This window comes from Brassica oleracea, chromosome C3 (genome assembly GCF_000695525.1).
Source record: "Brassica oleracea var. oleracea cultivar TO1000 chromosome C3, BOL, whole genome shotgun sequence".
In the NCBI taxonomy this organism is placed as follows: domain Eukaryota; kingdom Viridiplantae; phylum Streptophyta; class Magnoliopsida; order Brassicales; family Brassicaceae; genus Brassica; species Brassica oleracea.
The window spans coordinates 27,025,848-27,041,925 of record NC_027750.1 but is presented as its reverse complement, the minus strand read 5'-3'; the positions used below and the strand labels follow the sequence as shown (position 1 = coordinate 27,041,925).

At 34.2% G+C, this 16,078-nt stretch overlaps 2 protein-coding genes across 2 annotated transcripts; one reads left to right on the top strand and one right to left on the bottom strand.

Annotated features, from left to right (window-relative positions):
* Positions 1–3,471: 3,471 nt before the first annotated feature.
* LOC106332206 (GATA transcription factor 17-like) lies at positions 3,472–4,397 on the top strand. The gene is made up of 2 exons (XM_013770686.1): positions 3,472–3,757; positions 3,834–4,397. Exons 1-2 carry the CDS (start codon positions 3,569–3,571, stop codon positions 4,194–4,196), a joined length of 552 nt encoding a protein of 183 aa, XP_013626140.1. The 5' UTR covers positions 3,472–3,568; the 3' UTR covers positions 4,197–4,397.
* A 2,386-nt stretch (positions 4,398–6,783) lies between these two features.
* Positions 6,784–10,066, bottom strand: LOC106335935 (two-component response regulator ARR1-like). The gene is made up of 6 exons (XM_013774622.1): positions 9,644–10,066; positions 9,199–9,351; positions 8,665–9,111; positions 8,526–8,602; positions 7,306–8,316; positions 6,784–7,199 (listed from the first exon to the last, which is right to left on the bottom strand). The coding sequence occupies exons 1-6, from the start codon at positions 9,825–9,827 to the stop codon at positions 7,131–7,133; spliced, it is 1,941 nt and encodes a 646-aa protein (XP_013630076.1). The 5' UTR covers positions 9,828–10,066; the 3' UTR covers positions 6,784–7,130.
* Positions 10,067–16,078: the final 6,012 nt, after the last annotated feature.

Genomic DNA, 16,078 nt, shown 5'->3' with positions numbered 1-16,078 from the left:
TCTTTGTTATATCAATCCCTTTACTATCACTGTTGATGATTTGCATCTTTCTGAACAAGAATTTTTTTTAAAAAGTTTTGTTAGATTCTCCAGTATGCTGAACATATCAAAAGGACGTCAATCTCAGTCCAAGTGCATAATATACTTTGCTGGTAACCACCACCAAGTCTAGGTTTTAAGAATTTTCATGTGTTACATCTAAAGAACGAAGATACTGATTTTTTTTACTGCTCAGTTTTTTTCTACTTTTGTGGCAGAGATTGAACAGTAAGCGAGGACCTGTCTACCAGTTTCTCAAACCACAAGGCTTTGTCCTTACGACACTGCTCATCAGTACAGAGATTCAGAAGCGTACAAGGTCAATGTTTTTCTTTATTATGATAAAACTTTGGGTATGCTGTATTTTTTTTGTCATTTTGGCTTCACAGTGGGTATGCCACAGGAATCACTGGGGTAACATGCGCTGTTGATTTCATATAGCTTCTAAATCCAAATCGGTATAGAAAGTTTCTACAAACAAGTTGGAGTAAGACATGTTTATGGCAGATCTTTTCAAGTTTCTCTTATGCAAAAGAATGTTTCTTGCATCAGAATTATTTGTGTAAAGCTTTTATGGGACAGTTTTATTGTCTACCTCCATTAACATGTGACGATTTGGCTTTGCAGTATCTATTGAGAAGAGCTTCACTAACCGCTGAGGATGCTTTTGCCTTTCTGAAAATAACGACAATGATGGTGACCCAATTTATGGACCTTCTTATTCATCTGAGAGTATTCACGTAAGTTTCTCTATCCTAATTTGCTTCTCTTCCCCAAGACAACTCGATTTGACGGACATTGATGGACATAGGTTTCTATCACAGTGGACTCATGACAAAAGACATTAATGATCTGTGGGTTCAAGCTGACTTTGATGGAAACAGTCTAAAACAGTTTCAAGTAACGTTTCTGAATGATGACATAGAAGCAAATGGTAACCAAGAACAAACAATTGGCTTCAGTGTCAAGAACACATCATTATTTCTTTCTGAAGTGGAGGAAGGAGTGTAGCTAGAAACTTACTCTCTCTCAGATCAAGAGAGGCTTACAATTTTTTTTCTCTCCCATAAGAATTCCTTGCTCAGGTCCTCCCAATTGGTTTCATGACAAAACCCTCAAACAACAAACCTTTCTCCTCTTACATTTAAGAGACCTTTAGAATTATTTGCCCCCCCTCCCCTTCCCCCTCATATTAGAGGTTAGTATCAACACTTTGCCTCCATAGGCCAAAGAAAATACTGGCAACGCGCTGACCGTTTTCCCCTTCTGGTTTGTGCGTTGGGTGAAGAAGAGAGAAAAGGATATTACACGCTGGTATACATTATACTATGTTCAAATATGTTAACCAAATGTGGAAGCTTTCATGTAAAAGTAAATGTTGTAGTAAAGATTTAAGAAGCATCTTTGAAACTCTCAAAAGTTTAGGACACTAAACCAAATTTATTATAACCAATGGATCAAGAATTAGGCAATTCGAAATCAAAAGCATAGTCCTTCTAAACAGCAGTAGCAGCAGTCATATTTTAAGATTATGGGACTGCAAACAATATGCTAATAATAATATCCTTTAACAAAAACAATTAGTGTTCAAATTATTCAATATCTATAGAACATATTTTATTTAAACAGTGATTTTTTGGGGAAAAAAGATGCAATTTAATTTTATTCAATAATTAGTATATGCTACTCATATTAAATGTGATTATAAAATATTTTATCATAAGATTACATAAACAAAAAAATATTTACATAATGTGTATTACATATGAAAAGTACATTTAAAACATAATTTATGTATATATAAATCCAAAAATAGAAAATGGTAGTTAATTAAAAGGTTACAATTTTAAAAACAATCTTCTATTTTGATAATTTTAAAATTATTATAAATATAAAACAAATTATTAATATAAACATGTGTAGCCTGGATAATAACTTAGAATGTGTATAACTAAAATAAAATTTAATATTGAGTTTGTACACAATACTATCAAAGCATCATAAACAAAGGTCATGGAACCTGAAAAAAAGATCATGAAACACAAAAGAAGAAATTAGGCAAATGCGAGAATAATAATAATGCAGTTCATAGGTTTGCAACTCAGATTGTAGGGCAGGATCAAACCGTAGGAGTTAGAATTCTTAAACTGTTTTTGTATATAAATTATTTTCATAAATACACAAAACGTCTATGCAATGTGTTTAATCAGATTTAAGTTAAGAGTTCTTCAAAAATTTTGATTAAAAACCTAATTCTATACCTGAGACAATGATAATTTTTGTATATATATCTACCATTTATAAATTTCAGAAAGCTTTTAAGTTGGGTTTGAAGTCCTCACTCGTACCTGTTTTCGGAGGATCATTCAAAACCATGTTTGAGCAAGTATCTCAGCCTTGCATAAAGGGATGACCCGGCACATAAACACTACCCAACAAACAGAAATAAGCTAGAACATCAAATAATAGTTTAATATTCAAAGTTATTTCCAAAAAATCTGATTAATTAAATAATTAAAATAAGAAACTGTAAAATTAATATTACATCAACAACAGTAAGAAAGTAAATCTTCTATAAATTTACAACTAAAAATATTTTAAATCATGAAGCAAAATTTTCTTTCTATCACAAACAAACTTAAAAAAAACACAGAAGTTAAATAGCAACAATAAATGTTAAATTTAAATTTTGGTTAAAAAGGTTGACAAAATTATTTTGGTTAAAAAGATAAATTGAAGACAACAAATAAAAAACCGTTATAGAAGTCGGTGATACTTTCTTTTAAAAACAAGTACAAAAATGAAACTTAATAATTTTAAAACCAATCAAAATTTATACAGTACTAATTATAAGCTTTACAATTGTTTTACAATAAAATAAATAACCAAAATAAAAAATATATATAGATCTTAACTTATAATTTAGTTAACTTTTTATTAATTTTACTAATATCCTACATAAAACTCTAATAAAACACAGCCAATTATTTCAAATAGTTTTAAATTTGCATTTATGTTTATAATTCTATAACAAGTTTTGTATATGTCATAAAACTCTAATAAAACACAACCCCCTAGTTTCTTTAAAGTTCAGATTATCTATCATATTAAATCGCGGTTCTCGTTAAAATGCATACAGTTTTCTAAAAGAAAGATATTTATATTTTGAAAACAAAAAAAAAGTATAAAATTCTTTTATCAAGTCGCAAAAATTGGGCGCCACTTATTTATTCGAATTGCGGCGGTTGAAGAGAACAAATTAAATTTGATCTTCCCTCGTCTTTTTCTTTCATTCAGATTAGGGAAAGTTCTGTCGGTTGGGTCCGATGTAATAAAAACTCCCGCGCGAGGGTATTTAAGTAAATTATTACCACCGAAATACTAGGGTTTCCGCCCCCGCCTTCCTCCCTAACTATAAAACACCTATCCGTTTGTTTTATCCCTCCCTCACCACTCGCCGTCTCTCTCTCTCTCTCTCTCTCTTTTCCTTATCATCAAACTTGCTAAGCTACGATCACCGTCTTTAAAGATGTCCGAGGGATCAGTAGAATCAAAATCAAAGGTGGATTCTGCCGGAGAGTTATCAGATGTTGACAACGAGAACTGCAGTAGCAGTGGAAGCGGCGGCGGTGGAAGTAGTGGCGAGACGAAGAGAACTTGCGTTGATTGCGGAACACTCCGAACTCCTCTCTGGCGCGGTGGCCCTGCTGGTCCTAAGGTGAGTCTTATTTCAACTTCGATCTTATGGATCACGTTCACTGTCCTAATCTGAATCTGTTTTGTGCGCTATGCAGTCGCTGTGCAATGCTTGTGGGATCAAGAGCAGGAAGAAGAGGCAAGCGGCTCTTGGAATCAAACCAGAGGAGAAGAAGAGAAACAGAAAAAGCAATAGCAGCAGTGATAGTGATCTAAGCTTTGATGATCATAGAGACGCTAAGAAGAAGACCAACAAAGGTGGTGATGATTCCAGCAGCAGCAAGCGTGCTAGTAATAGTAGCAGCAGCGAAGGAGTGAGTAAGTATTTGGATTTGGGGTTCAAAGTTCCGGTGATGAAGCGATCGGCGGTTGAGAAGAAGAGGCTATGGAAGAAACTCGGCGAGGAAGAAAGAGCCGCCGTGCTTCTCATGGCGCTCTCTTGTGGCTCTGTTTTTTCATAAACCAAGTAGAAAAAGCTTCTTTTTTTTTTTTTGATTTTTGAGGGAATAATTAATGAAGAGTCTGATTAATTAATTTAACTAGGTAGCGAGAGATTAGTAGTATATGTGTAATAGTTAGTGATGTCGTCTTTTTGGTTCCCACTAATGTTATGTATTCATTCGTCAATGAATTTCAATTTTGAGAGCAGTTCAAATATTTAATTAACTGAAGGTGTTTTGAATTTTAAATCCTTTCATTGCCATTATTGAGAGTCGGTAGTGATTCTCACTCGCTTTTTGATGCGCGTGGACTCATTTCTCTGTGGTTTTAGTTAGTCTTGTCTCCATCACTCCACTTTTATTTTGTTTTGGTCCAATGGCGTCCCCAGCTCATTTGAGTTGAATTTTTTCAGAATTACTAGGTGTTTAAATTTTTTTTTAAATCTAACTTATATTTTAAAATAAATTTTATTAAATATTATAGATTTTAATATGTTTTTACAAATATTTAATATATAGATATATAAGAAACTAATGATCTTACAATTAGATATTTAAATTTTAAAAAAATTGTAGAAATTTTTGAAAGCTTTAATAATGTAAATTATATAATTATACAAAATAATAGTATTTCAAAATTTGAAATGTTATATATGAATATATTTATTTTATAGATTATGTATGAGCTATTATCATATTTAAAAAAGTTTACCAAAAAGAAATATCAATATTATTATTTTGTATATTTATAAAATTTGTAAATATATAAAAAGCTAATATCTTACGATTAGATATTTAAATTTTTTAAAATTGTAAAAAAAATTGAAAGTTTTAGTAATACAAATTGTGTAATTATACAAAAATAATAATATTTTGAAATTTGAAATGTTATATATGAAAAAATTTATTTTATAGATGATGTGTGAACTATTACCATATTTAAAAAAAGTTTACCAAAAAGAAATATCAATATTAAATATAATATATGAATTATTTCCATATTCTAATAACTTTGTCAAAAATATAAACCAACATTAAATTAAATTATCCATGTCATATTTTTTCGGAAGTCATGTCATCAATTTCAGTAGTCATGTCATCAATTTCAATAGTTATGTCATATTTGTTTTGTGAAATTGATTGTAAAGAGCACATATGGCAAAATCAATTTGCAAATATAGTCTAGGAGATAGTGGTTGAAATACAAAACTGTCTGGTTTGAGTTTATTTACTATCTTTTCCCTTTTGTAGATGTTTGAATGCATCAATGACCCTCACAAGGTAAAAAATACTGAGGAGGAGGAGTTGACTTCTCTAATGTCATAAGCTGTGCGAGAGAGGCCACACATGATAGACCTCCCTCCCTGTCACTCACCGCTGCAGAAACCGAAAGATCTTGCCACAGTCTAGGCACGGACATAAAATCCATAATCCGAAATCCGAACCAAACCCGAACCGAAAAACCTGACCCGTACCCGGTCCGAAATGTAAAAAATACCCGAATGGATCTCGTAAGGTGGTACAAAACATATCCGAACCCGAAGTGTTATTAACCGAACCCAAAAAAACCAAAAAATCCGAAAAGATATCCGAAGAAACTGGTCCGAATGTCTAAACTAATATACAATGTAATTATATGAAACATGAATATATACTTCAAATATTCAATTTCATATTTATTTTGATATGGTATATAACAATAAGTATTTAAAATTTAAATAACTAATTTAAATACTTAATTATATATAAATAAGTATATACTCCCTCTGTTTTTTAAAGATGAATGTTCTAGGATTTTCACACTTATTAAGAAATCATATTAAAACTTAGTTATTAATGCATAGTTTTTTGTAACTTTATATTTCTTATATTTTTAAACCAATAGGATTAAAAGAAATGTAATTAATATTTTTGAAACACATAATTTTTCATTATTAGTTGACAAAATATGCTTTGAAAACATGAAAAATACATCTTTTGGAAACAAAATATTTCTCTAGAACATCCATCTTTAAAAAACAGAGGGAGTATTTCTTATGTTTTGTTTTTTAAATTTTAGATTTCATTTCGGGTATATCCGAACCGATCCGATATAACCCGAATCCGAATGATATATGGTTACTTTATGGGATCTATGATGTGTTACAAAACCGATCCAAACCCGATGTGTTATATCTGAACCCGATCCGTACTTGCAAATTTACTAGAATAGGACTTAAGAGATGTTATCAAAAAGAACCGAAATTCGAAAAACCCGATCTGAACGCCAACGGGTACCCGAACGCCCACGTCTATCACAATCGATGGATTCAAGCAAGTCGAAATCGATTTTTCAAATGGTGGTGTACAAAATGCCTTCTGATCTGCAACATCAGTCAACCAGCTATACCTAGTTGCTGTGTGTCGTTTTTACTATAACAACTCGATCATCCCGTGTAAGACCTGCGCTTGCGGAGGTTATATATTTTAGCAACAGAATGGATTGCACCACCCTTTTCACCTCTTCTTCTACCTCCTCAGGCCTTTCTTATTCCTTTTGAGAACCGAACCAAGCTTGCTACATCATGGGCAGTGTTAAAACACCAACTAGTTCTAAAGCCATAGCCAAAAACTATTTAGTGCTCTTGATTCTTTCTAACCACATGTTACAAGAAAACGTCTTATTATCGCAAAGTTAGAATATCACAAACCCTAAACAGCCTCTGTACTTAAATAAGGATCAAAAGAATCTCCAAGAAGAAGAGTAACATATAAACTCCTAACATAAACAAAAAAAAAATATAATTAGTAATACAAAACAATTCTTCTGATATAATCTGCCTTTAAAACTTCATGCAGATCATATAACATTCCTCTCAACCAGGTTTTACTGTTATCAGCAGATGGATGGTCGTGTAATGATACAATACAACTCCCAAGTAGTCCCTTGATCGGTTTAATCAGCTTTTTATCCAATCAAACCGGGATATCATCAATCGAATATGCGTCGAAGTCGAACTCTGTATCAACCGGTCCAATTCCTTCCTGTATCAACACCAAAATTAATGTTGTTCATTTCCAAACGCTACAAGTTGCGGCTTGTGATGTGCGTTTGCTATCAGATTATAAGAGTGAGAGTTTAAAAGCAAACCTGCTTAAGAAGTGCGCTCATAAGATCTTCTTGATTACTATACTGCTCGTGGAACCCCATTGTCTCTGACTTCACCTTCACTGAACTTCCCCCTCCGTTTCGATAAACCTGATGATGCGAGACCATACCCGGCGGTGTCTGCTGGTAGTGGTTCCGGCTGTGATCCGTGGCTGCAACCGCCGTGTTGTTGTTTCTTGACATAGACGAAGAGGAGTTGGAGAACGCGTCTTGAGGAGGGGAAAGCATACTCCTTAGATCCCAATCGTTCTGTCTGCTTGAGAACATGTCGTAGCTAGGTGTTGTAAAACCAGCTTCCGAGCTGTTAACCTCTTCTCGGTAAGAAGAAGAATGTGGTTTCCGAACAGATAAGCCTGGCGCACTCGCTAGCGGGAAGCTATTCACAGGTAGTTCTTGTTGGAAGTTGCTAAAAGCCATCGAGTGTTTTTGTTGAGCTGCGAGGTTGGTGTAGCTTGTAGTAGGTAACACTCTGCTGCTCTCCGGGATACTACTCCTTCCCGAGAAACCACTACGGTTCGGTAACATTGGCTGCCTTATGGATGATTGTTGCGGTCGTGGGAATGGCTGCTGCTGCTGAGACGCTAACGGCATCCGCATACCGTTGTTCTGAAGGCTATGTCCTGCTCGGACAGCGGCAATCTGCTGTTGAATCGTCATTCGATGTTGTTGTAAGCCAGCAAGCTGTCTCGAGGTCTGGACACCGTGAAGCAAGTTCATTTTCGGGTTGTCAAAGCTGAAGATGCCTCTCTCGTCCACAATGGAGGAAGAACCAGGCAATCCCGGCTTAGAGTTCATCGCAGGAGGCCGGCCTAAACCGTCGGCTTGAAGCTGTGCAAGGCTCTGAGCAGGAAGTTGAGCTAGCGCTTGAAGATCAAACCCGTTCAGCGTCGGAGGAGAACCAAAGCTCGCGTCCTGACTTGTCATAAACGAGTTGTTTAAACTGCCTTGGTGCTGTGACACTCCTCCAAGCCGTCTTAGATATATTCTGTATTTCTGCAAAATCAACACTTACGCCCGGTAAGAACATATATGGTCATTCTGGTATAAACGTCAAGCCTGATGAAACATTCGCCTCAGACCCCAAAAATTTGTAAAAACAAAAAAAAAATTTAAGGCACCAAAATTATCGAAATCTTTATTAAATCGTCTATAGCCCCCAAAATCTCAATCTGGCCCTCTGCAGTATATAAGGTTTTATATACCTGGAGATGGCTGGCTACGTTCTCTCGGGTTAGTCCAGGGACATTCATCAGCTCCAAGATCTTTTTAGGAACCGCCTCTGCATCATAGAAGATGAATTAGACTCTTTCAAAAACGCAAAGCTTTAGTGTTTAGTCTTACTTTCGACGCCGAGCTGGTTAACAGCAGCAACAAACTGCTGATGCAACTCAACAGACCAGACAACACGCGGTTTCTTGAGATTGGAAGCATCTTCGTCACCTTGCTCTTCCCCACCTTCCTCTTCTTTCCGCTTCCTTGAGCTGCTGCTGCTGCTATTCCTCCAGTTGTTGTTGTTGCCTTCGTTAACAGATGAAGAGTTGTTGTCATCAGCTCCATCCTCTCCACTGGAAACAGCTTCTCTCTGTTGCTGCTGCTGCCGCCTCTCGCCGGTCTCCTCGACGCTCCCAGAATGTGTAGGCACGCCGCTCCACTCGGTTCTCCTCTTGCGCACGACGTGCTGCCATATGTTCTTGAGCGCCTCCATGCGTACAGGTTTGATTAGGTAGTCAACCGCGCCGTGCGTGACTCCTTTTAGAACCACACTCTTTGAATCATCCGCGGACATCACTAGAGTTAAAACAAGATCCTTGTTAGTACTCTTAACAGTTGTATAAAAAGATTGGGATTTAATAATAATAAAAAAAAAAAACTTACTGATAACAGGTAAGTCCATCTCAAGACCGACGTGTTCAAGGAGCTTGAAGCCGTCCATGTCAGGCATGTGCACATCGCTGATGACAATATCGAATCCATGTTTGTTCTTCCGGAGCAGAGACAATGCCATCTCCGCTCTGTTGCATTTCGTTACTGAAAACACACAGAGAGAGATTCATTCATCAAGTCAAATTAAGACAGAACTGTTTTTGAGTCTCCTAACTAACTAACTAACCAAACCAAACACTCAAGTCAAAAGCTAGAGAGACTCTCAGATTTGCATCCTTTTTAAAAAAAAAAAGATGGATCTCTCAACATCAGAGACTCCAGACATGATCTAAATTTGTGAATCTTAAAAAAAAAGTTTCTATTTTTAGGTTAGTCAACCCATCAAATTTACTAAACCGAACCGAATTAAAGATCTTGTCTTTGTGATTTTTCGAACCTTCGTAAAGACAAGTCCTGAGCATCCTCTCTAAGATCATAAGACAAGTCGGGTCATCGTCAACCACTAGTACTCTAAGCCCCGACGGGAACATCTCCACCACGGCTTCACCGCCTTGATTCTTGCCGGAACTCGACCCACCGCCCGATCCGAGTCCTCCTCTTCCGTGAAGAGGATTCATCATCTCTCTCGGAAAGTAAAAGGCTTTTGAATAAAAGGAATATATACCCAGAAAGAAAGAAAGAAAGAAAGAAAGAAGGGAAATTGATTCGATTGAAACAAGTTTTGGTTCAAAAAGGAAAATTAAAAAGTGTAGAGAGAGAGAGTTGAGAGTTGAGATGAGCCTTAGGAAGTTGAACAAGACATGACTTTGTCTCACCCTACACCTCCATGCCTCTGTTATTTTAATCAGAGAGATTGAGATTAAAGCTAATTATTAAAATTTTAAAGATGAATAGACAAAAAATGGTGGTCTTATATACAAACATGTCTTCTTCTTTTTTTTTTTGTAAATGCGGAGCTAACATGCCCTTCAAGTTTCACATTTCTCTACATTTATACCATTTATTTATTTATTTTCATTTTAGATCCAGTTTCCTTTTATATACTCAGTTTTTGCAAATCTTTTATTTATTTATTGGATGCAGCGATTTTTTTCTTCTTATTGCATACATATATAAACCTTCTTCATATTTTTATAGATTCATTATTTTGTTTGGAACTATAGAAGTTTGTTTATGTTGTTGATCCAAAACGTTTTCCTAAGTAAAAAATCATTTGTGATGGATGGTATTTCTCAATTTAGCTCAGTTCGTGGGTCATTTTGTTAGAAAGTGAAAGATAAGGGTTTAGCTTCCAATTCTTCGAAATTATAGGGGTAGTAAAGTAAGTATAATTGGGAAGAAAGTGGGTCCAGAGACCCTTCATGCGTGGATCCAGCTCATACATGAAAAACTTAATTAACTCCTTATCTAAAGCTGGAAGCCCAAACCTTAACACATTTTCATTATTATTGTTACTTCCACTTTTTTAATTTCCATTTTCTACCAATTAAAGAAAATTAATTCGCCCAAACGAAGAGCTGCATATATTGACTTTACTAAATTTTGCCCTTTCGAGTTATGTAATTGACAAACCGTGCCTTCTGTCTTTATGGGCCTACATGTATTTATTTGAATAGTAGAACATCATTAAATAAAACAAAATAATATGTCGACGCACATTCAACCATATGATTAACGTTCCAAAATACACCTAAGCATTTTCTATACATGACACACATGTTGAGCTAAAGCTCTATACATAAGATATGAAGCATATGCTATTTGATTATTTTAATATAGTACAGATAACAAATCACGTTTGACTATTCCACTGTGCGCATTATAAAAATAGCATGAAGCACTAACTAACTAACTATTGTATCAAATGTTTTTTTTTTTTTTGCATTTTTTTTCTATTATGGTCTTTTTAATATATGTATAAATTTGTCGATGATGTAAATATGTTTTAAGTTATCCGTGAGTACAGTTGCTTAAACAGGTGTTCAGCACTGTCGATACGTCTCGTAATTTTAGAGTAATGACATTTTCGGTTGTGTCATACGACCCATTTCACATGCATCTATTCATACATTTGCATTAACACTTTAATATATGTGGTATCAGTCCCTGGGCAAAAAAACCGGAACCAAACCAAATTACCCGAAACTAAAACCAGACCGAAACCCTCGAATACCCGAATGATTCTTATATTTCTATATACAAATAAACGAAAACGAACCGAGAACCAAACGGATATTCAAATATCAAAAAAACAAGTTTCAGCTTGTTGATATAAGGGCAAAATATCATTAACACACTCAAACCCGGTTTGTACAAGAAGAATGAAAACATTGTTACCACGAGAACACATTACTTTTTATGTACCTTTTTATATTATACATATATATGGTATTTCTATATTTAAATACAATAAATACTTATAAAACTAGCACTTTAGTAATTCAAACATTGGTTGGATTGATAAATATGTAAGTGTATAATCATTAGACCCTCTGAATTAACATGTTAACTAATATATTCCCTATGTTTTTAAAAGATGCATATTCTAGATTTTTCACATATATTAAGAAAACTCATTAAATATGCATTGTCTTTTGTGAATAACAATTTTTCATAATTTTTAGCCACTAGAAATTCAATAAACACCATTAATTTTTTTGAAACTTACAATTTTTCATAAAATTATACATTGAAAAAGTAAAAAATGTATCTTTTTGAAACAATTTTTTTTTCCAGAACATACATCTTTTAGGAACGGATGGAGTATATATATATTAAACGGGTATCTGAAACCGAACCGAAACCTAACTAAAATCTCATAAATATTTATTGGGTATAAAAATGATTTATTCGATATATACTCGGAACCGAATGGTTTTTATCCGAAACCGAACTGAATATCCGAATGCCCAAGGCTGGTGGTATCAATTGAATTAGCTGTTTATGGTATTTAGAGCAATAAATGAAAAGACTTAATGATAAAAGAAAACAAATACAGTATATCACATCACTGAGAAGCTTTCCCCAGTGCGACACGTGTCCGCATGAAATGGATAAGATCAGTCGCACCTTTTACATCGACCACTCCATCTATCATTGTCTTCATTTGTGTCCATCTATTTCAACACTGGCGACTAAAAACAAAACGTTGTAAGCTTTATTTTGTATGAAAGAAAAACATAACCTAAAAAGAAAATTATATATCATCAAAACCTAATTATTAGTTTTTTGGTGTAAACCTACTTATTAGTTATTACTACAAGAGCTTGGATTTTAATTTACGAAATGATCTTATTAACTTTGAGATTTAATAACTTATAAAAAAAACTTGCACCAAAAAAAACTTATGAAAAAAACTTTGAGATTTTTTTTTAACACAAAAAAAGTTTTATGATTGAACTTGCCTTTTAGCTAGTAATTACTGCTAATTATAGTGTTTTCCAATGGCTTTGTTTACTTATACTTACGCATGATATCAAATCTTATATAAACGAGAATACATCTCTACTATATAAAAGGAGCTATTTTTGGAGTTTCTAAAAGGTGTCACGTCGGCTAAAATATTCCCGACCAATCAAGTTTACACGTCAGCCTCTTTCCAGACTTCTTTTCAGCTATACCCATTATACATATACGACGGCCCACGATATAATTCGTATTTTGTTAGAGCCCAATTAACAATGCATCTTCAAAGCTCTTTAATTAATCATCTAGACGAAACTTGGAGCACCTATCTGCATCCTCTCTCTCTCAATCGACAATAGCTATGTTTCTTCAAATTACCTTCATTACTCACACATCCCCCTCTTCAAATAAAAATATCTCCATCGTCCGCTTCCTCAGTCGGTAAAAATTCATTCACGCTCATTTGTAATATCGACATGGCAAACCGATCAACAAACACCACCGCGAAAGTTCTTTCTGCACTTTTCTTCAACTAGATTTTACCGGGATATGGAGAGTCAAAGTTTCTGTTGATGATTGATGAAGAGGTACGTGCCGACTGCCTACGTTAAACTCTCTTATTTTTCTGCTTCCTCACTGTTTAGCGTAAAAAGGTATTATAGTCAGTATATGTTCATCATTGACACCACCGCATTTGCTAATTTTCTCTCAATATTTCATTAGATTCATTAGTCTGTTTACTTTCTTATTGAGAGGAATTTTTCTATGTTTTAACCGTATAAATCTTTTATACATAAATAATTTAATCATATCTATGATCTATAGGGTACTGTTTGTTCGATAACAAATTCCCAGACTGTTTTATTCTTCAAATGATGTTACTTACTCCCGGTGAAGAGGATTAGCAAGCTTTAAACGATCTGCAGGAAAGTTCCAGTGGAAGTAACTACCCAACTTATCTGTGGAGAGGTAAAGTCACTTCTTTTGCATCTCCCCTCTCTCTCTCTCTCTCTTATGTCCTACGCCTAGCAAGTGTACACATTTATAACTATTGCTTAGTAGAAATTTCCCTTGGTGTGTCTGACGTCAAATTTAGTTGTCTGATTTTCAGGATGAAAATGTAATAAGATAATCAGTGAGTATGTTGACCAGTGTAAAAATTTGATATGTAACTAGCAAAGTAGTTAGTGTAATACTCACATTTACAATACCTAGCAGGATCTGTTTAGGTGTATCCCTCAAAAGCATCCCATAATATTGTTTATTGTTTTGGCATTTACAATAGGTTTTGTATCGAACCTCTGTTCATGGCCAATCTTATGCTATCAAGGTAAGCTATTGTTTTTCCCTTATTAAACTTTATTTTGCTTGGTTTAGTTGATGTTGTTCATTTGAAATATGATACTCGATCGAGCTTCTAGGCATTTCACAAGTCGCAACTATTAAGGCCAAGGGCAGCACCTTCGGAGACGGCTATTAGTGATGTTCACTGTGAGGTATATATAATCCATTTTAAATACTGCATTTCTACGGGTTCATTGTAGAGAAGTTATTCTTAAACAGAGTTTCCACCTGTTTTGATGATTCCACAGTCGAATTGAGATGCATTAACAAAGCAGCTATGAAACAAAAAGAAAGGGGAGGTCTAAGAGCACTCTAGAAAACGGTGATGTTGCATTTTTAATCAGCTTTTAGTAGACAAGTCTTGAAACTATTCATTGTTTATGTAACTATTTTTTCCCTTTTTGTCACAATTGTCTCTTATTCTATAGTTGGTTTGTATGGGTTTATTTGGTTCCATATGGATTTTCCGTTATGTATTGTGATTGAATGGTCGTGGCATTACTCATTGCATATATAAAGTATATGGGATCAAATGATCAGTCACGCATGTGTGGAAGAGGAGGACAAATAAAGAGTTGGTGAAAGCTGAGAACCAACAAGAAAAACAAAGGTACAGTTACAAATTTCACTATAATATATGACTATCTATCTTTTGTCTTCCCTTTGTTGTTGTCACTTGAAGTCAGAATCTAATGAATCCAGCGTAATGTTGTAATGTATACAATGGGATATATATTTCAGTCAGATTTACAATCATTGGAGTAGGATAATCTAACTATTTCATCAATTAGATATGGACCATGATAGGTTCTCCATCAATCTTCACAGGTTTATGTGTGAGTAATTACAAAATAGAATTTGGAATGAAGCAAAAGATTATCCGTGAGAGATGTCAAACCAAGTCATCAGAACAAAATTTTACATTCATTGCTACAACAATACAAACCAGCTGTTCAAGGATTTTTTCCATGGGAGTTACATCATGAATTATCTTATTATCGTTAGGTTTGTTTACATCAAAAAATGTAAATGGTTTGTTTATTTTACACTTGGTGTTATGTATAAATATAAATGAGCACATTATGACAGCCATTGTACAACAACGATTATATATTTTCCAGTCTCCAGTCTTAATTGCTGTGATTCAAATCCTAATTTGGTCTGAGTTTGTCATTTAGTTGACCTATGTTGTGGGAGCCTAGATTTTTTTTTGTTTTATGTATTGTAGGTACCAAACACAAGGGACATATTTAAGATCACAAGCGGGTAATCGACCTCTTCAGCTCTTTGGAAGTAATGAAGCAGATCACTTACATCACTATTGAGCCTGTTATTGAGGAAAAGTTCAACAAAAATGTTTCTTAGTGCATGTGGTTTAGTTTACAAATTGTCTTTGAATTCCTACGACTTTGTCTTCACTTCCCAAATCAATAAATGGGTCTAAAAGCCATAACCAAAAGAGTAAGAACACTATGTAATACTCAGTACAACTTATAACTAGATGATTGACCAAATAAAATAAAACTATAAGAACCCAAAGATTAACATTAAAAACAGGTTTGAGTTGAACTTATTTATTGTAATATTAAAAGAACTAATTTCCTTGATTTTAAAGCATTCCACGATCATATAAAAATAATATAGTAAAGATAATTATTATGTCAAATTTATTGTTAAGATTTGCTACAAATAAAACTCTCAGTAGCACTCAAAGTTAAAACAATAAAATAGTTCATGTACCAATATTCTACTATGACAAATTCGAAAACAATTTATATTACCTAAGAATGATTCCTTATAGTATCCAAACAAGATATCTCATTTAAAAATCTTATACTAATCTATTTACTCTTTTTTCTTTTGTTATTACAGAAACTTTGCTTTGTAACAACACTAAAAACTTGCTTCTACTTTAACACCAACAACATTGACATCATACAAAGCTTTATGAGAAAAAAACTAAACTCCTATACACGAAGTCATCACTCTACTTTAGATCTAACAACAATGAAATGATGAAGACCTCAAGTCAGTAGCTGGACCACCAGCTCATGAGATCAACCATACAAGCTACACTGGAGCCAACAACGACATAGGTGCATTCAAAGAAGGATATATTTGC

Bases quoted from the DNA above. Each gene is read 5' to 3' on its own strand.
- LOC106332206 (XM_013770686.1), top strand. From the start codon at position 3,569: ATGTCCGAGGGATCAGTAGAATCAAAATCAAAGGTGGATTCTGCCGGA. The intron at 3,758-3,833 runs GTGAGTCTTATT...TGCGCTATGCAG, and splicing joins GTGGCCCTGCTGGTCCTAAG to TCGCTGTGCAATGCTTGTGG.
- LOC106335935 (XM_013774622.1), bottom strand. From the start codon at position 9,827: ATGATGAATCCTCTTCACGGAAGAGGAGGACTCGGATCGGGCGGTGGG. The intron at 9,352-9,643 runs GTTCGAAAAATC...GTGTGTTTTCAG, and splicing joins CAGGACTTGTCTTTACGAAG to TAACGAAATGCAACAGAGCG. The intron at 9,112-9,198 runs GTAAGTTTTTTT...TTTTAACTCTAG, and splicing joins GATGGACTTACCTGTTATCA to TGATGTCCGCGGATGATTCA.